The sequence below is a fragment of the Oncorhynchus nerka genome, linkage group LG6, assembly GCF_034236695.1.
Source record: "Oncorhynchus nerka isolate Pitt River linkage group LG6, Oner_Uvic_2.0, whole genome shotgun sequence".
Classification (NCBI taxonomy): Eukaryota; Metazoa; Chordata; class Actinopteri; order Salmoniformes; family Salmonidae; genus Oncorhynchus; species Oncorhynchus nerka.
The window spans coordinates 27,507,381-27,528,342 of NC_088401.1; the positions used below are offsets into that span (position 1 = coordinate 27,507,381).

General features: G+C 45.8%; 2 protein-coding genes across 9 annotated transcripts in view; both read left to right on the forward strand.

Moving 5' to 3' along the window:
- The window catches only part of LOC115130259 (zinc finger CCHC domain-containing protein 2-like), a 73,743-nt gene extending 63,163 nt beyond the window's left edge, over window positions 1-10,580 (forward strand). For 3 of the 7 annotated variants that reach the window (XM_065019450.1, XM_065019451.1, XM_029661194.2), the window contains exons 10-13: window positions 2,752-2,822; window positions 4,633-4,730; window positions 5,032-5,175; window positions 5,276-10,580. In XM_065019450.1, coding sequence (XP_064875522.1) covers window positions 2,752-2,822; window positions 4,633-4,730; window positions 5,032-5,175; window positions 5,276-6,939 — 1,977 coding nt within the window. In that variant the 3' untranslated portion in view covers window positions 6,940-10,580. The remainder of the gene's footprint in view (window positions 1-2,751; window positions 2,823-4,632; window positions 4,731-5,031; window positions 5,176-5,275) is intronic. The other 4 variants (XM_065019454.1, XM_029661198.2, XR_010464074.1 and 1 more) reach the window with 3 other exon arrangements.
- A 388-nt stretch (window positions 10,581-10,968) lies between these two features.
- Window positions 10,969-18,453, forward strand: LOC115130260 (leukocyte elastase inhibitor-like). Of its 2 annotated transcripts, XM_029661199.2 has the most exons (8): window positions 10,969-11,079; window positions 13,598-13,796; window positions 15,033-15,125; window positions 15,971-16,111; window positions 16,445-16,562; window positions 16,784-16,926; window positions 17,290-17,457; window positions 17,648-18,453. In XM_029661199.2, exons 2-8 carry the CDS (start codon window positions 13,629-13,631, stop codon window positions 18,050-18,052), a joined length of 1,236 nt encoding a protein of 411 aa, XP_029517059.1. In that variant the 5' UTR covers window positions 10,969-11,079; window positions 13,598-13,628; the 3' UTR covers window positions 18,053-18,453. The 2 variants fall into 2 exon arrangements, with proteins under 2 accessions (XP_029517059.1, XP_029517060.1); XM_029661200.2 differs by lacking the exon at window positions 15,033-15,125 and having other exon boundaries at window positions 10,971-11,079.
- Window positions 18,454-20,962: the final 2,509 nt, after the last annotated feature.

Below are 20,962 nucleotides of genomic sequence, written 5' to 3' on the forward strand. Positions count from 1 at the left end.
TCATGTGGTGTGTGTGTGTGTGGACATGTTTAACTATACTTTTGGGGACCAGAAGTCCCCACAAGAATAGTAAGCAAACAAATATTTGACCAACTGGGGACATTTTGTTAGTCCCCACAAGGTCAAATGCTATTTCTAGGGGATTTAGGGTTGGGAGCTAGAGTTAGTTTTAGGGTTAGCAGCTAGGGTTAGGTTTAAGGTTATGGTACGGGTTAGGTTTATGGTTTAGGGAAAATGGGATTTAGTATGGGACTGAATTGTGTGTCCCCACAAGGTTAGTTATACAAGGGTGTGTGCGTGTGCGAGGTCACACCCCTCAGCAGCAGTAATAACATGTCTAGCTCAGCAGCAATAGGATTGCTATCAGCGTTAGCCAGGGTGAAGCGCTGTGCCCTTTGACCCCTCCCACTATAGCTCTGGGTCGATGTCCAGCACCGCCTCATTCATGTGCCCCTCATCATGTGACAGGGGTTGTGTAACAGGCAGCAGCACTATGGCATTCCTGCTCTGGCACATGGTATTGTTGGAGCTATAGGTTTTACATTTACATTTAAGTCATTTAGCAGACGCTCTTATCCAGAGCGACTTACAAATTGGTGCGTTCACCTTAAGACATCCAGTGGAACAGCCACTTTACAATAGTGCATCTAAATCTTTTAGGGGGGTGAGAAGGATTACTTTATCCTATCCTAGGTATTCCTGAAAGAGGTGGGGTTTCAGGTGTCTCCGGAAGGTGGTGATTGACTCCGCTGTCCTGGCGTCGTGAGGGAGTTTGTTCCACCATTGGGGGGCCAGAGCAGCGAACAGTTTTGACTGGGCTGCGCGGGAACTGTACTTCCTCAGTGGTAGGGAGGCGAGCAGGCCAGAGGTGGATGAACGCAGTGCCCTTGTTTGGGTGTAGGGCCTGATCAGAGCCTGGAGGTACTGAGGTGCCGTTCCCCTCACAGCTCCGTGAGGCAAGCACCATGGTCTTGTAGCGGATGCGAGCTTCAACTGGAAGCCAGTGGAGAGAGCGGAGGAGCGGGGTGACGTGAGAGAACTTGGGAAGGTTGAACACCAGACGGGCTGCGGCGTTCTGGATGAGTTGTAGGGGTTTAATGGCACAGGCAGGGAGCCCAGCCAACAGCGAGTTGCAGTAATCCAGACGGGAGATGACAAGTGCCTGGATTAGGACCTGCGCTGCTTCCTGTGTGAGGCAGGGTCGTACTCTGCGGATGTTGTAGAGCATGAACCTACAAGAACGGGCCACCGCCTTGATGTTAGTTGAGAACGACAGGGTGTTGTCCAGGATCACGCCAAGGTTCTTAGCGCTCTGGGAGGAGGACACAATGGAGTTGTCAACCGTGATGGCGAGATCATGGAACGGGCAGTCCTTCCCGGGAGGAAGAGCAGCTCCGTCTTGCCGAGGTTCAGCTTGAGGTGGTGATCCGTCATCCACACTGATATGTCTGCCAGACATGCAGAGATGCGATTCGCCACCTGGTCATCAGAAGGGGGAAAGGAGAAGATTAATTGTGTGTCGTCTGCATAGCAATGATAGGAGAGACCATGTGAGGTTATGACAGAGCCAAGTGACTTGGTGTATAGCGAGAATAGGAGAGGGCCTAGAACAGAGCCCTGGGGGATGCCAGTGGTGAGAGCGCGTGGTGAGGAGACAGATTCTCGCCACGCCACCTGGTAGGAGCGACCTGTCAGGTAGGACGCAATCCAAGCATGGGCCGCGCCGGAGATGCCCAACTTGGAGAGGGTGGAGAGGAGGATCTGATGGTTCACAGTATCGAAGGCAGCCGATAGGTCTAGAAGGATGAGAGCAGAGGAGAGAGAGTTAGCTTTAGCAGTGCGGAGGGCCTCCGTGATACAGAGAAGAGCAGTCCCAGTTGAATGACTAGTCTTGAAACCTGACTGATTTGGATCAAGAAGGTCATTCTGAGAGAGATAGCGGGAGAGCTGGCCAAGGACGGCACGTTCAAGAGTTTTGGAGAGAAAAGAAAGAAGGGATACTGGTCTGTAGTTGTTGACATCGGAGGGATCGAGTGTAGGTTTTTTCAGAAGGGGTGCAACTCTCGCTCTCTTGAAGACAGAAGGGACGTAGCCAGCGGTCAGGGATGAGTTGATGAGCGAGGTGAGGTAAGGGAGAAGGTCTCCGGAAATGGTCTGGAGAAGAGAGGAGGGAATAGGGTCAAGCGGGCAGGTTGTTGGGCGGCCGGCCGTCACAAGACGCGAGATTTCATCTGGAGAGAGAGGGAGAAAGAGGTCAGAGCACAGGGTAGGGCAGTGTGAGCAGAACCAGCGGTGTCGTTTGACTTAGCAAACGAGGATCGGATGTCGTCGACCTTCTTTTCAAAATGGTTGACGAAGTCATCTGCAGAGAGGGAGGAGGGGGGGGGAGGGGGAGGAGGATTCAGGAGGGAGGAGAAGGTGGCAAAGAGCTTCCTAGGGTTAGAGGCAGATGCTTGGACTTTAGAGTGGTAGAAAGTGGCTTTAGCAGCAGAGACAGAAGAGGAAAATGTAGAGAGGAGGGAGTGAAAGGATGCCAGGTCCGCAGGGAAGCGAGTTTTCCTCCATTTCCGCTCGGCTGCCCGGAGCCCTGTTCTGTTTTAAAGACACAGTCTGTAGATTTATTTTCTCCTGTGGTTGTATGAGGAATATAACATGATATACCAACCCACCTCCTTGAGAGCTAACTGAGTATACAGGCTTGTATCATTGAATGTTCCGTTGTCTGAATATATATTTTTCCTCTGTCTGCAGAATCAGGACAGTGAGAAGAAGAGCAGCCACCCTGCCACCAAGAGCAAGCCACGAGCACTGGGACCAGACAGGTGATCACTATTCCCTATATAGTGCATTATTTGCATTATTTATGCCCAGGTCCCATAGGGCTCTGGTCAAACGTAGTGCTCTATATAGGGAAAAGGGTGCCATTTGGGATGCATCCTGTATCAATATTCAAACCTGACTTACGGTTGAATCTGCTCATAATCTATCATCGCAAGACAGTCAGTCACCATCACTCGCCTTCTAAAAGGGTCCTAACATTGACTGACATTTAAGAGACTTCCCGATTCAGACATACTGCCTCAACACTGAGCCGGCTGACCATACAGTTGCTACGTTGTGATAAGTGCTTAGCACGCACTGAGCACTCTGACAAACATGGCCATGACAGGTACGACAGGCTCGGGAAACGAACGCTAAAACAGTGTGACTGAGTTCAGGAACCCCCACCATGGGGCCTGACAGAGAAGGCATAGCATTTTGCTAGCTAGCATGCTAACAGCCGAGCCAGAGATGGTTTAATATGTACCGTAATTGCTGGACTATTAAGCGCACCTGAATATAAACCGCACCCACTGAATTATTAAATATATGTATTTTGTACATAAATAAGCCGCACATGTCTATAAGCCGCAGGTGCCTACCGGTACATTGAAACAAATGAACTTTACACAGCCTTTAAACGAAACACGGCTTGTAACAAAAATAAATAGGCTTTAACGAAACACGGCTTGTAACAAAATTAAAACAGTAGCCTACCAAGAAAGTCATTGGTCACTATCTTCCTCCTCCTGTGCACTGAAACCACTGAAGTCATCTCCTTCGGTGTCTGAGTTGAATAGCCTCAGAATTGCTTCATCCGATGTTGGATCGTTTTCATTGTCGCTCTCGTCACTTTAATCTGAGCTCATACTGCCCCTTCAACACGCAGCAGTCCAGCCTTTCGAAACCCGTTGATGATAGTGGATTTTTTGACAATGCTCCACGCTGTCAGGACCCACTGGCAGACTTGACCATAAGTTGCTCTTCGCCTGCGGCCCGTTTTAGTGAAGGATTTCTCCCCACTTGTCATCCAAGCCTCCCACTGAACAAGGAGCGCCACCTTAAATGCACGATTTACACTGATGTCGAGTGGCTGCAAATACTTTGGGCCATCTGCTTTTCTTCCCTCTGAAAGCTTTTGTTGTCAGTTCCTCACGCTGCTGTTTCCAACGTCTTATCATCGACTCATTAAGGCCAAGATCCCATGCAGCAGCTCTATTTCCTTTTCCAACAGCCAGATTTATCGCCTTCAACTTGAAAGCTGCATCATATGCATTTCTCCGTGTCTTTGCCATGAGGGTGACAAAATTACTACCGTAATCAGAATGATGGGAAGTTTGAGCGCGCTCGATTTACGTCACATTATGTGACGGTGCTCAATTTTTTGGTGGCATGAATCTTGTGAAAGCTGGAAAAATCCATAAATTAGCCACGTCATTGTATAAACCGCGAGGTTCAAAGCGTGGGAATAAAGTAGCGGCTTATAGTCCGGAAATTACGGTAAACTGTTTTCCTTTGTCACAGTTCTGGTTCTGCATAAGGGGTGGTTGCCAAGCGCCCAGGCAGACAACTGCTACAGGTGCTTTTGAGAACTAGTAGAGACTTCAAATAAAGGAGTTTTCCTCCCTATCTACTTATTAGAAACATTTCTATTTGGGCTATAGGGTTTAGCATTGCGCTAGCTATCATTCTAGAAACAGAGATGTCTCCTCTTGCTACCAACTAATGTGACAAGCCACAGGCCTCAATTTCTCTTATCCTCCCTCCTTTATCTTTTGTGACTAACCGCTCGCCTGTCTCTCTCTCCTCCAGGGAAAAGGGGAAGAAAGGAGAAGGAAGAGCGGCCTACTTGACGAACGGGAGCATAGTGCCTCTGGCTTCTCAGCGAACGCGACAATCGTCAGGGAAAGGTGGGAATCGATGGAAATTAATTTGCCCCTGCAGTCTTCTTCCTGTCCCAGTCGACTCTGAAATGTTATCAAATGCTATTTGGAGAAAAAAGATTATTGTGTTTTTGTTTTCTGGGTGAAATGGAGGCTTGTAGTAACTTAATTTTACCAACAGAAAGCAGTGTTGTACAAGTTTATTGGACATAGCTTTTTAGTCTTTTGAGCTGCTTATTTGAATGCCTTGGCACACTTATGTCTTCAAATGTTTTATTTGATCTAAATCAAAGGATATTGAATTCAATCTAGTGTCATTAATGTTCAGGTTGTGTGTGTCCAGACGGTCATCTAGTCGGAGGCTCCAGTCAGGACGTGTATGGAGACACTTCGTCTGAGAGCTACAGCTCCCCCTCCAGCCCCCAGCACGATGGGCCAGAGAGCCTGGACAGCGAGGACGAGAGGGACAAAGGTGACACGCGCTCACACACACACACCATTATTAGAGTTTGTGCTTGTGTAGGTTTTTGGATAGGAGCACTAAGACTTGTTCTCCTCTCTCTCTCACACAGATACAGATAGTCACTCAGACAACTCCAGCAGCCAGGGTAGAGCGGACACCTTCTTCCCCTGCCAGGAGGTTGCAGGGGGGGGCTTGCCCACCATCCACCCCCTGGCATCTGCCAAGCCTGCTGGGGAGCCCCTCTGCCCCGAGACCATCCCCAACTTTCCCCCCATCACCTTTATGCAACCCCTGCCCTACATACTGCCCAACGGAGCACTGCCCGCCGATGCCTCTCTGCCAGTCCTGCCTCCTCCTCAGGTGGCAGCGGCCCTGGTAGACAACAAGGTTGTGGGAGGACTGATCATGCAGGTGCCCTTGGTCCTCCGAGAGCCCATGCCCACCCCAGTGCCAGTTCCTGTGCCAGGGGACACAGAAAAGAGGGATGTCCTTGCTGCAGTGCCCGTGCTGCTTCCAGGGTTTGGCTCCCCCACCCTGGGCTTACACCCCCCTGGCAGCCCTGCCCTGCAACCCCTGATCCAGCGCTTCAAAACGGCCCCTCATAAGGCAACTGTCACTTCCGAGAGTGTCACGGCCTCCTCTTCCCACCACCCCCCAGTTGGAGCCATCAGCGTCATCGCCCCCGGCCCACCCTACACCTCACCCCTGCAGCCAGCCTACCCCGACCCTGCCGCCAACCCCCTAACACCCTCTGTACTCACCCCCCTAACCCACTCTGTACCCCTAGGGGAGCCTAGCATCCCTCACGCCAAGCACCCGGGCATGGCTCTTCCCTCAGGCTTGCCTTCTCCATACACCATGCCCCCCATCCCCACCTCCATCATGGCAACGCTGGGGGCAGGGGTAGCCGGAATAGGGGTAGTGCCCACGGCTGGACAGGTTCAAGCGGTGGTGCCCCCATCCGTGCCCACCCACAACCCCGGTCCTGTGCCCAGCCCCAGCCCTGCCCTCACCCACAGCACGGCACAGAGCGACTCCACCTCCTACATCAACAGCACCAGCTGTGCCAGTAACCTCGTCGCCCAGCAACAAGTGCAACCACCACAACAACAACAGCAGCAACAACAGCAGCAGCAGGCGACTCCCCAGCAACAGCCCATGTGCTGCGGGGCGTGCGGTTGCCGGGGAGGCTGCGGCACCAGCAACAACAGCCACACAGCGCCTTCATTCTTCTTCCCCCACCAGATGCCGCCGCGACAGGTGTTCGGTGTGCCGCCCATCTTCCAGCTGACATCCCTGTGCAACAGCAGCTACCTCAGTCAGCCTCCCCTCCAGAGCAACGGCCAGGCCCAGCTACCCTTCTTTCCATCCGCCCCGGCCCCCTACGCCAGCCAGACCCTGCTGCACACGCACCCCCACTCCCACTCTGACCACCTACTGGGCACACAGCAAGGCTACAGCCTCCAGCAGATGGCACCCTACAACCGCTTCTACCCGCACATGTACCCCTCCAGTGTGGGCATGGTACCCGGGGCGGGAGGCGGAGGTGCACTGGGGGTAGCAGTCGGCGTCAACAAGAAGAACGCCAACGTCTCGTGCTACAACTGTGGGGTCAGTGGCCACTACGCACAGGACTGCATACAGCCCTCCATTGACTCGACACAGCAAGGTAATAACGCCACCGCCAGGGGCAGGGTGGAGCGGGGAGGGGCGGCCGCTGGCCTCTTCGGACGGCCCCCTCCGCCCCCCCTGCAGCACTTCCCCCCCAAGTAGAGGTCAGCCCTCAGGACTGATCCCACCCCTCTCGATCTCTCTCTTACACACCAGTACCCTACACCCACCCACACAGAGGGCACCCTTGATCAAGCTTGGGAAGGCACACCTTTGCAGTAACCTTCCTCACCCCCTATCCCCCAAAAACAGACTATTAGCCACCTTCATTTCCATTTTCAGGACTTATTTAGAGCCAGGAGCTGCTGTAAAGGGCTCTCTCATCTCAGGAGACCTGTGGACATTTCTCCCAAACTCTCTGTTAGCAGGGCAAAGACAAAACACAGCAGAACAGTTAAAAATGAAAAACACAGACCAAATGACATGACACATGTCACGCAGAGGATACGATTAGGTGCAGGTTGGGAATTTGTAGACCTCTCAGTGGAACCTTGTCTTTTTGCTTACTTTCTCTGAGTTTATTTTCATTGTTTCCCGTTTCTTATTTGTTCGACTGACGCCCACCTCTCTGTTTTTCAGGTGGCTTTCGGCTGAAGTACGCCGCCTCCCACTCTTCCGAAGCACTAGACAACGCCGAGTGAAGAAGTCTTCTCGTTCCGCCATCTTGTTTGTCACGAGCGGTCAAAGAGACCCCTCCATTTCAAGAGAGCATCACTCGGATGTTTCCCTGTCATTAACCAGGTTTCCATCCAACTTTTTTAGGCGAGTAAAGTACATGTCGGATAAAAAGTTAAGGACAGGCCTGATGGAAACAGAAAATGTGTCGGTAAACTTTCCAAATGTTGACAAAACAAAATACGCTAGACAAGGTGTGTCGGTAAAATGCGATGGTAACGCTTTTATGTGCAAATATTGATATAATAACCATCATATTGAAGTAAACTTGGAGTCACGCGATGATATGGTGTGGTCCTCCCACTATGACTCGGGGAAACAATGCAGTTTATTAGGCTACAGATGAAATCATTTATATTGAACTTCACAGGGTGGTGAAAGTGCACGGTGGTCTTGATGCTCCTTTCCAATAAAGGAGGTCAGATTCTGGTGACAGGAATATCGATGTTTGACTGCCGTTTAACAAATCAAAAGATTCTCACTCTTATCCATAATAATCTCTTCATGTAGACTAGCCTACCCGCACTGTATCTGCGAGCTGTTGGCTAGAGCACACGTGCCAAGACGGGAGTAGTCACATTTTCTATTTAACGCAACAGTTTGTGACAAAACTATCAGTAGAGTTGAAAACACGATGGAAACACATTGAACTTTAGATTTATATTTGGTACATGAAAACTTAAGTGAAAAAGTGTACTGCGTCATCATGCACTGATGTGGAAAAATGTGCATATTTTCTTTATGCAGATTTTTTGAATATTCGCTTGAATATATGTCGACAATTTGATTGAAAATTTAGCTATTCTCATTTTTAGTTTGACCTTTTTAACGAGCATGTGCGAAGAGGGTCCTAAGTACTTGTGCCTGAGACATCACCAACATCCCCATCACAGCTGAGGGTGAAGCGGTCTCATTTCCAGAGACGCATACCCCCCCTTCACCAATCCCCCAGTGGCTTTTGGTATTTTGCACTGAAGACTGGCACAGGACAGCAGCTCATGTTTACTAACTTATTTCTTATATTATTAGAAAACATTTTTTTTAAAGACACCATGTGTATGGGAGCTTCGTAAAATTATTTTGTTCTCAGAATACATGGGGATCCTGCGTGATCTCGATTAGAGTTTCATATACTTTGTCTTTTATAACGGTATATTTATACCTCATTGTTATTCGACTAGGATTTTTATTGTTTAACTGTACAGCTACAAAAGATGAATGCAAACCAACAAAAAAGTCAATGTAAAAAAAAAAAATTAAAAAAAGATTATTTCTCTTTTTCGCTGCAAGTGTTTTTGAATGTACATGTTTCATTTCTTAATGTTAAGGAATCTGGCAGTATCGGGGGGGAAATCTTAAAGCATTTGCCTCTTGATATAATGTGAAATGCATATTAAGACGTTCTTAATCATCATGTCTGTCATGTAGAAGTTAAATGCTGCTGTGTTTTTTATTTTTGGTAACATGCACTATAGCTACCAGGAATTCTGAAGTCTCTCAAGTGCACTGAAACAGTCCTAAATCAAACCTAGAGACAGATGTTATTGCAGCAGTGAAGCTCTATACCTTGCTACACTGCTGTCCCTCCATCCAGTATTCTCTTGGAAATGTTGCACTGCAGAGTCGAGCCACAAGGTGGTGCCATGTGAAGCATCAGTGGTTAGGAGGGATAATACTATCATTGATAACTCTGAAAATAACTTTTTTTCTTTAGCCATTTCTACAAGACTGGTGGCAAAGGCAGATGTCATGTAGCCTACCTAGACAGTCAATATGTTTATTCTTCCTTCAATGCAGCAGTGAGATCTAACTGTAAGGCATCTTGTTTGTACATTGGTAAATGTACTCAAATCGATGCACATACACACTATAAATGTATGTTTTCATGTGGAGTATGAAAATGAAAAGTGTGAACACTAAAGGAAGTGTCTGACTGGAGTTTATTGGATATCAGGATTGGTAGCCTTCCAGGGATTGACATTAAGGGTTGCCATATTGCCTGGGGAAAGTGAACTGATCAGTCAAGCTAGTTGAGCCTGCTGAGGTTGCCCCATGGGGCTGGTTATTTTTGTTTGTTTGTGTGTGTGTGTGCGAGAAAACAACCAAACAGCAAAGAATTCCAGTAGCCAAAAGCTGATCTTTCCATTTCCTCCCCATTGTCTGTCTTTCACTTATTAAACAATTTATTTCTGTTGGGCAAGTTGAGCCTTCTCTGAGAATTTTTTTTTAACTGATGTATGAAATAGAATAATTATTCCAAAATATAAAGAATTCAATAAATCTTTCTGATTCCTATGTGTAGGTGAAAGGCAGGCAATATGTGGCACTTACTTACTGCCTGTAAATAGATTTACATTTTCGGGCAAGTGATCATAATGTTTGGGCAACCAAAAACATACTCCTGACTTGCCCGATGGGCAAGTGCGTTTCATGCCTCAATGTCAATCCCTGGCCTTCTCAGACAGCATATCCCTTGAGATAATTGTCAATCATTTAGAGCTCTTTCGTGTCTGTTTAAGCTTTGTGGTCTACACATTAAAATTACGTATAGGGATATTACAGTACACACTTGTTTGTTTATATGAGAAGTTATGTCCATTTTTATGAATAGTCACACCTAGTACTGTTGGTCTCCAAACATTTTGTGAAAGCTTTCCACCAACCAGTGAAGTACTCTAAATCTTTTCTGCTTGATTTGATGTAAGCAGAACTTTCTTACAATTACTTAAAATATTGAGGCAAACTTGGACATGAACACAGGAAAGAAAATGTGTGGACCACTTTACATTAATCGGCTGGATGATTTGAAGAACCATGTGAGCTCGGAGGACAATTGTATATATGAACCTGCCAGTTGTACATGTTGAACATATATGGTTAAAAATGCTGTACTGTAGAGGGTACACTCACTGTTACCTTAAGGTGTATGTTTACTGTATTCTTTGATATCTACATTTTAGTGTACTGGAAAGGTCAAATATATTTCTAGAACGAATTTGGATTTTATGCAAATTGTTGATATGTTTTCCTGGAAATAACAGCAATAAATACAAAATGCCCAAACATTGTTTATTTGTCTGTTGTAATTAGTTCCTACACTGCTTTTATGTACTTTGAACTTCAGTACAGTTTTATCCACTTGATTGCCGTAGTAGTCAGCTGATGCGGAAGAGTGCGGTATGCGGAAGAGCACTTTTACAGCCCACCAGGGGGTTTACACTATTTACCACAGCCATAAAGTCAGAATTAGCTATATTGTAAAAATTCGTGAAAACAAAAATTTGCTTTTTGGTATTCATTTAAGGTCTGGCATACGGATATCAAGTGTGGTTATCGTTGAGGTTAGGGTTAGGTTTAAAATCCGTTTTTAAGAAGAGAAATGGTAGAAATAGGTGGGGTTAATGACTGTGGCTGTGGTAACTAGTGACCCCCCCACAGGGCGTGTCTGTCTTGTATATTACATATTTCAGATGGTTAGCTGAAACTTGTCTGTAGCAAACCACCCACTGAAGTCCTGGCTGTAGAGAGAAAGAGAACTACCTGACATTGACAAATAAACATTCATTGGTGAGTAGCTGCGATAATTTATTGTTAACTCTGTTGCCATTCTGATAAACGGATTTGCAGGTTGGTTGCGATTACTATACTCTTTTTTAAATTTTTTATTGGTGATCCTTATTTAGCATAAGAACTATTGTTTGCTTGGCTATCACCATAAATGTAACATCAAAGAGGACAGGACATTGATCATTCTAATCAATGTAGCTGGCTAACTAGATAGCTGATTAATTTTTCCTGGCTAGGTGGCAACGCAAACTCTTTATTAAACCAGCCCTCCGAAATGATGTACTGTTATGTTGACTCTACCCACAGTCCCTGAGCTTATATTCACTCCGCGGCCGGGTTGAATAAAGACAAAACATTAGCCTACCTTATAAAATCCATAAATGTATCATTATTGTGCAATTTATATCTACTGGCATAAGTGCGTAAGAGCAAATTTATGCTTGATCCGAAAATGTGGTCGGAGACTCGGTATGAGGGTGTGACGCTTGACGAGCCTCCAGAGGCAGGCAGAGGCCAAGAACACGGATGGGTCTTTGCGTGTCAAATAAGCTTGTTGACCAATCAGGACCTGAATATGACTGTACGTCACATAATTTAACGTGTCATTAAATTACGTAGTTATTACACGTTGATTACACTATCACTCGTATTTCATATGTCCCCAACGATTCATTGCTCCGTATGCTGTGATGCTGGTAAAGTTGTCTCGCGCACCTACAGTGCTGGTCATTAAAAAAAGCTAGCTAGCTCATGGATGCAAACAATGTTCTTTCCAAAAAACATAGCAAAACGTTGCAGTAGCTATAGTTAGCTAGCCAACTATAGCTAGGTTTCATCATCTAAAATAACCCTCATTTATAAAACAATACTTATTTGATTAATGATGGTCGGACCCATCTATGTGAAGCTAGCCACAATAAGGATTAGCCACAATAGAATAGTGGGCTTTGCGGTTAGCCTTCAAAATAAAAGTATGTCATTGACAGTGATGCAAATGAATACAAAGAGTAGAATTATGCCATAATTGAATAGATCATGCTAAGTGAAATTACACTGGATGTATTATACTTCAGAATTGCATTGGGGTCATACTTATTTCACTGTACAGCCTTACCTCTGGATTGTGGATCAATGACATGGGGTTTCAGTCTACTCAGTGACACCCAGAGAACATTAGCGATGTCATTTTCTCCCCAATCCTTAAATGTCTTTGCCCTGTAAAAGAAGCAGATTAGAGAACTTTGCCTATGTCGATTTATAATATTCTGGTGAGCAAAGGTTTCGTTTTCTAGGGCAACAAATAGGCTATTAATCTAATGACCAAAATAAGCTGCAAGTATATAATAATATTAGACAAGTTGACTAATAAATAGCCTACCAAAATGCTGAAAATTATAAGCAGAAACATATCTAACTCAGACAAAAAGAAACTGCATCCCCTGTCAAGAAATTGTTCCGGCGTCTGACTGTAGCCGACAGCGCATTTTCTATAAACGGGTTAGGGTCGGTTGTGGGCCTCAGATTTTCACTTTATCAAATACTGTCTGTACAAAACATTAGGAACAACTGATCTTTCCATAACACTAACCAGGTAAAGTCAGGTGAAAGCTATGATCTCTTATTGATGTTACCTGTTCAATCCACTTTAAATCAGTGTAGATGAAGGTGGGGCAGGTCGAAGAAGGATTTGTATGCCTTGATACAATTGAGACGTGTGCCATTCAGAGGGTGAATGGGCAAGACAAAAGATTTAAGTGCCTTTCAACGGGGTATGGTAGTAGGTGCCAGGCACACCGGTTTGAGTGTGTCAAGAACTGCAACGCTGCTGGGTTTTTCCATGTTCAACAGTTTCCTGTGTGTATCAAGAATGGTCCACCGTCCAAAGGGCATCCAGCCAACTTGACACTGTGGGAAGCATTGGAGTCAACATGGGCCAGCATCCCTGTGGAACTCTTGACACCTTGTTGTCCATGCCCCAATGAATTGAGGCTGTTCTGAGGGAAAAAAGGGGGGTGCAAGTCAATATTAGGAAAGTGTTCCTATTGTTTTGTACACTGTGTGTAGTCGGGCGGTTGCGGATGGGTTATTAGCAATTGCGGGCGAACAAAACAACCGCACACCACTGATGTACATACTCAAGATGTACATACTCAAGATGTACATACTCATTCAAGATTTAATCAGGCTGTAATACACAAGTAATTGTTAAGAGTACGTTTAAATGTAACTTTATTCAACAGTCTGGCTTGTAAGGTACATTTACAACATTTTGCAGGCATTAGTTTCAGGATGTATATACCAATTCATTGTGTATTACACAGCCTGATTAATCAGACTGCTAGCTAGACTACATTAATTCTATGTTCTTTAGCCTACTTTGTCTTTCGCATCAGCCCAAGATAGCGCTCGCGATAATTGCATGTCATTGTATATAGGCTACTGTATATGACTGCTCTGTTACAATGAAGTTTAAAACCCAGTGGCCACAGACACTAACTTCTTAACCTTTATTCCAAAGCTCTGCCAGCCTGCCTTTCCCTTCTGTTACAATGGCATCAGTGTCTGTGGCCAACACCAATTTCTCTCTGGAGCTATTCAAGAAGATCACAGAGGTCAACAAAACAGGCAATGTCTTCTACTCCCCTCTAAGCATCTCCTCTGCCCTGGCCATGGTGTCCCTGGGAGCCAGAGGGAACACCGCTACCCAGATGTCAGAGGTGAGTCAGTGTAAACCATTTTCGGGGATCCCGTCCATCCGAAAACAGATACACTCAAACATAATCATCTTACTCTCACACATTAATCTCTTATGCAACTATACTTATGTTGATTAGCCTGTTTAGTATGCACGGACAGCACAGTGGTACCGGAATGAATACAGATATATTTCATAAAATAGTTTGATGGACTAGTCACTATCGACAAAGGTTGGATAATGTAGCCTTTACTTTTTGTCATTACCCTGTCTAATGTAAACTTGCATCAAGGCTAGATTGGATTTTTTATATGTATTCACATGCACAGGGTCATTTATTTAACAGTGCAGTTCTCCACCTAAATTGACTATAGCTTCTCCCTTACACTGGAAAGGTTTTTCACAGGGGTTTTCTGAGATGAATAGGAAAGGGTGTGGCTGACAAATTGGTAGCCTGTCCATGACAATTCACAGAAGGCTTCCTTTTAGTCAGCAGATGAGGCTTTATTTGAGTACAGCCCTACTGTTGGAGAGCAATAAAGTAATCCCTCTTATCAGTCTCTCGGTTCCCATTATCTGTGTGCAGCTAGTAGACATGTAGGTGCCAGATAAGAGTTTATGGTGTCATGGGATTTTTTTTAAATATCTTTATTTTATTTAACCAGGTAGGCCAGTTGAGAACAAGTTCTCATTTACAACTGTGACCTGCCAAGATAAAGCCAAGCAGTGCGACAACACAGAGTTACACATGGGATAAACAAACGTTTAGATAATACATAAGAGTGGACTAAGTCTAATTTGTACAACCTCCATTTAGCTGTCAGCCAGCAGATTTATTATAATAACCATGGAATGTATTGTCCAATGTGATAAAGCCTTTCTGCAATATACTGAACATGTAGGTAGTGCTGAAATAGCAGCAATGTCGAGTTGAAGTCATAAAAAGGGCGAGTCTAGGGTTGGACAAGAATGCATACCTTCCTATTGAGCAATCTGGCTCGCCTAGTTAAATAAAGGATATAAAAAAAATTGAGCAATCTTCACAGAACAAATACGATAGGGGCTAGTCTCAATTCCTTTACCTGTTAAGGACTCAACGGCCTTAATTTACCACCCTACATTACGTTTTGAAGGATTCTTTCTGGAACCTACACAGCTCGCCAGCCACACGCACACACACACAATGTTGTATTCCACCCACTCCCCACATCTATGCTGTTCAAAAATGATAACCAATTGTCATACTGACGTCCACTAGGTCCTCTGCTTTGTCAAAGCGGACAAATCTAAAAAGGCTGACCCAGGACTACTCCAGCAAGTACAAAAGCCCCAGCTTCCGCTGGCTCTGAAGGTGCTAATAGAAGTATATAATAAGGAATGGGTAACCCAGGGGGTTCAAAGAGCGCTTGTTTCCAGATAACATTGGGCTGTTGGTGAGGTAGCCATTTGGTGGGAACAAGGTACTACTATTGGTGTGGGGCAGGGCTCTTCAACCCTGTTCCTGGAGCGCTACTCTCTAGTAGGTTTTCGCTCTATCCCCAGATGTATCTAACTTGATTAAGCTCATCTTTAGTTGAAGCGAAAACCTACAGCACGTTGCTCTCCAGGAATAGGTTTGGATAGCCTTGTTGTGGGGTCTGTGTTTTCTGTTTTCTATGTGGTTTATTTACAGTACATCTGTGAAGGGATATAAGCCTCGTACACAAATCATCTTATAGCCTATGTACACAGTGTAGTAGTCACATTTGGGACTTGAGGGAACACAAGCATATTCTTTCTTTTCTTTTATCTATATTCTTTTTCTTTTATCTATATTCTTCATAACTTGATAAGCTGCCGTCTGAAAACGGAAATATAAACAGGAAAGTCTGGTCACACTCACACACAAACAAAGAATTCCTTATCCGCTTTGCGAGCAACATGAACGTAATCTGTGCTGGTCATGTCCAACCACCAAATGTCAAAATGACAAGTTATGCTGTTTGGATGCATTTTAATGTTGACACTTTTTCCTGAAAACATTTCTTTATTTGGTGATGTGGTGGATGAATACAGTAAACGATGGCGGGTTTGTTTGCTAGCCAAACAACGTAGGAGTCGTGTTTCAGCTCGGGGTTTGCATGTCATGGATGCCACAGGAAGATGCTACCACAATGTCACATTTTATAAATGTTATTTTTTTAATCCTGTCTGCAGTCCCTGCACTTCCACAAAGCTACAGATAGTGTCCATGTCGGCTTCAACAAACTCATGAGTGAACTGAACAAGAAGGGAGCCCCGTACGCACTGAGCCTGGCCAATCGCCTGTACGGCGAGCAGTCTTACCAGTTTGTTGAGGTAAAGCCCTATTGTTTACACAGTGGGTGGAGAAAGTGTGTGTCTAAGATTTAGATATTTTGGCTCAATCTGAATTGACACTAATGAATCACAGTGTGTTAGGTTAAAGGTCATTGTGCATTTCATTACACGTTGGAACATAGCCTTATGACGAAGAGAGTTGTCAACAAAAAAGATAATGGATAGAGTATCCTGCAAAATGCTATCATTATACTGTACAAATAATTATACTGTACATCATTGTAGACTTATACACTATTATTTTAGGTACTTAGGGTTTGATAAAGCAAGGATATTGACTGTTGATTTTTGTGTCTCTGGTAAATGTGACAGGCGTTCCTCGGCGACACCAAGAAGCACTACAATGCCGAACTGGAGGCTGTGGACTTCAAGTCCAATGCGGAGGCTGCCCGGCAGAACATTAACGCCTGGGTGGAGAAGCAGACCGCAGGTGGTTAGATGCCGCAAGCTGTCTCCATGTGCACAATCGTATTAATATTCTCAAATTCGGTGTAAAAATCAAAGGGGACTGGATTGAGAATGAATTTACATTGTGTTCATATGGATTTTAAATCCATTAGGTGTCCATGATGTATCCGTTTGTTATGTAACTACACCTTATTACAATGTTACCATCACCTCTGTCACTTCTATGGCCTCTGTATTTTGTAGAGAAAATCAAGAACCTATTGGCGGAGGGGGTTGTCGACCAACTGACCAGACTAGTGTTGGTGAACGCCATCTACTTCAAGGGCAACTGGGAGAAGAAATTCAAAGAGAGCAGCACCAGCGATGCCCTGTTCAAATTAAACAAGGTAGTGTTTACCCAACCGGCTTGACGTATAGAACGAATTCCCGACAAGATCTGAGGAGTGGCTTTTCACTTATTTTTCTCTGATGTGTCCGTTTGCACAATGAATGTGTAGTTACACCACTTTAGAGTAGCGCTTCTAAAGAAAAGATCTGACTTCCACTGAACTGTTGCTGTAGTCGGTTCCAGTCATCCCTTCTCTGAGTCTGTTGTGAGAGTAATGTTCTAGCTTGCTTCACTTTCATGAGTAACGGTGAGTAACCTTTGCTACAATGGTGAAAATGCCTTGTAGTCACAAATTACACACAAGAAGGCAACTGTTAACACAATATTTGGTGACTCCCTACCTTCCTTTCATTGACTACAGAAGGAGAGTAAACCAGTGAAAATGATGCATCAGAAGGCCAAGTTCCCCCTGACCTTCATCCCAGAGGCCAACTGCCAGATTCTGGAGCTGCCCTACGTAGGGAACGAACTGAGCATGCTCATCATGCTACCTAATGAGATGGAGGATGACACCACTGGCCTGAAGAAGGTAGGACTCACCTTTACATTCAACAAGATGGGTTTTGTGGCCAACACAATACACATGGAGTATAAAGTTAACTTCAATTAGAAAGCTTTTAGGGTTTTAGGGTTAGCTCACACTGAAATACGTGTCAATGTCTCGACCTTTTCCCTTGCCCCCCCCCCCCCACACACACACACACACACACACAACGCAGCTGGAGAAGGAGCTGACTTACAAGAACCTTGTGGAGTGGACCAGGCCTGACATGATGGACACTGTGGAGGTTCAGGTGGGTCTGCCTAAGTTCAAGCTGGAGGAGAGCCTGGACCTGAAGGACTTGCTGGCCAGCATGGGCATGACGGACGCCTTCGACCACTGCAAAAGCGACTTCTCGGGCATGTCGCCCGACAACGACCTGGTGCTGTCCAAGGTGATTCACAAGGCCTTCGTGGAGGTCAACGAGGAGGGAACAGAGGCAGCGGGCGCCACGGCCGCCGTCATGATGATGCGCTGTGCCATGAGGACGCCCACATTTGTCGCCGACCACCCCTTCCTCTTCTTCATCCGCCACAACCCCACCCAGAGCATTCTGTTCTACGGTCGCTACTGCTCCCCTTAGGGGCTGTGTAGGAAATGGAACATTCCATGTGGAGGGAGGAAGGGCTTTTAATAGTATATACTGCAGCAGCTACATCAATACCCCATCTGTGTGCTTGATTATATGCTTTGAGGTCAATGCCTTACCAAAGAATTGAAGAGTCAAGTGTATTTGTGATGCAATTAGGTTTAATACATTTCTTCCTGGCCTGATGTTACGAACAACACATTGTGCCTTATCATGATCAATGTTTCTCTACTTTCCACCTACTTCAACACACTGAAGTGCAATTATCCTCAAACATATTTTCATTTTGTGTTCTGATAATGAACTTTCCTAGTCTTCTGATACTATACTGGTGGGTTTTTTTTTTCAAATTAAGCAACTATGAAAGTTTACAGGAAATAAAGATGTGATAAGTGTGTGGTTGTGTGTGTGTCATTTCCTGTGTGTGCACACGCACTGGTGTCTTAACCAATGATGTATATAAACCCTGGATTGCTAATGCTATGTATTGACCAATGAGAGGCTTTGGAGCCACTGGTCGGCCATATTGGCACTCCCCAGAAGAAACAGTCCTCTAGGAATGAATGGAATTCTAAAGCATTTCAATTAAATGTTTAGAGGACAAAATTACATGTATTTTAAGTATTTTTGTTGTAGTGGGGACAGTAACTCTTTAAAAAAATATATATACTACATTTTTGTATGTTTAGCTCACATTTTAAAATGAAGATGTCTGTAATATAATAAATGTGGCAAAAACAAATACACTAAATGCATTTTTATATCTTCCAAAATATGTTTTACAACAGTGGGGGAGTAGCTTCAAAACAGCCCCTCTATGTCAGTTATCTCTGTATCCCACACATACAGATAATTGTAAGGTCCCTCAGTCGAGCAGTGAATTTCAAACACAGATTTAACCACAAAGACCAGGGAGGTTTTCCAATGCCTCACAAATAAGGGCACCTATTGATAAAAAAAAATAAAAGCTAACACTGAATATCCCTTTGAGCATGGTGAAGTTATTCATTAAACTTTGGATGGTGTATCAATACACCCAGTCATTACAAAGATACAGGCGTCCTTCCTAACTCAGTTACCGGAGAGGAAGGAAACCACTCAGGGATTTCACCATGAGGCCAACGGTGATTTAAAACCATTACTGAGTTTAATGGCTGTGATAGGAGAAAACAGAGGAATGATCAATGACGTAGATACTCCACAATACTAACCGCATTAGCGTAGCCTCTTGTGTAGCCTGTCAACTATGTGTCTGTCTATCCCTGTTCTCTCCTCTCTGCACAGACCATACAAACGCTCCACACCGCGTGGCCGCGGCCACCCTAATCTGGTGGTCCCAGCGCGCACGACCCACGTGGAGTTCCAGGTCTCCGGTAGCCTCTGGAACTGCCGATCTGCGGCCAACGAGGCAGAGTTCATCTCCGCCTATGTCTCCCTCCAGTCCCTCGACTTCTTGGCACTGACGGAAACATGGATCACCACAGACAACACTGCTACTCCTACTGCTCTCTCTTCGTCTGCCCACGTGTTCTCGCACACCCCGAGAGCTTCTGGTCAGCGGGGTGGTGGCACCGGGATCCTCATCTCTCCCAAGTGGTCATTCTCTCTTTCTCCCCTTACCCATCTGTCTATCGCCTCCTTTGAATTCCATGCTGTCACAGTTACCAGCCCTTTCAAGCTTAACATCCTTATCATTTATCGCCCTCCAGGTTCCCTCGGAGAGTTCATCAATGAGCTTGATGCCTTGATAAGCTCCTTTCCTGAGGACGGCTCACCTCTCACAGTTCTGGGCGACTTTAACCTCCCCCCACGCCTACCTTTGACTCATTCCTCTCTGCCTCCTTCTTTCCACTCCTCTCCTCTTTTGACCTCACCCTCTCACCTTCCCCCTACTCACAAGGCAGGAAATACGCTCGACCTCATCTTTACTAGATGCTGTTCTTCCACTAACCTCGTTGCAACTCCCCTCCAAGTCTCCGACCACTACCTTGTATCCTTTTCCCTCTCGCTCTCATCCAACACTTCCCACACTGCCCCTACTCGGATGGTATCGCGCCGTCCCAACCTTCGCTCTCTCTCCCCGCTACTCTCTCCTCTTCCATCCTATCATCTCTTCCCTCTGCTCAAACCTTCTCCAACCTATCTCCTGATTCTGCCTCCTCAACCCTCCTCTCCTCCCTTTCTGCATCCTTTGACTCTCTATGTCCCCTATCCTCCAGGCCGGCTCGGTCCTCCCCTCCCGCTCCGTGGCTCGACGACTCATTGCGAGCTCACAGAACAGGGCTCCGGGCAGCCGAGCGGAAATGGAGGAAAACTCGCCTCCCTGCGGACCTGACATCCTTTCACTCCCTCCTCTCTACATTTTCCTCTTCTCTCTCTGCTGCTAAAGCCACTTTCTATCACTCTAAATTCCAAGCATCTGCCTCTAACCCTAGGAAGCTCTTTGCAACCTTCTCCTCCCTCCTGAATCCTCCTCCCCCCCCCCTCCTCCCTCTCTGCAGATGACTTCGTCAACCATTTTGAAAAGAAGGTCGACGACATCCGATCCTCGTTTGCTAAGTCAAACGACACCGCTGGTTCTGCTCACACTGCCCTACCCTGTGCTCTGACCTCTTTCTCCCCTCTCTCTCCAGATGAAATCTCGCGTCTTGTGACGGCCGGCCGCCCTACAACCTGCCCGCTTGACCCTATCCCCTCCTCTTTCTCCAGACCATTTCCGGAGACCTCCTCCCTTACCTCACCTCGCTCATCAACTCATCCCTGACCGCTGGCTACGTCCCTTCCGTCTTCAAGAGAGCGAGAGTTGCACCCCTTCTGAAAAAACCTACACTCGATCCCTCCGATGTCAACAACTACAGACCAGTATCCCTTCTTTCTTTTCTCTCCAAAACTCTTGAACGTGCC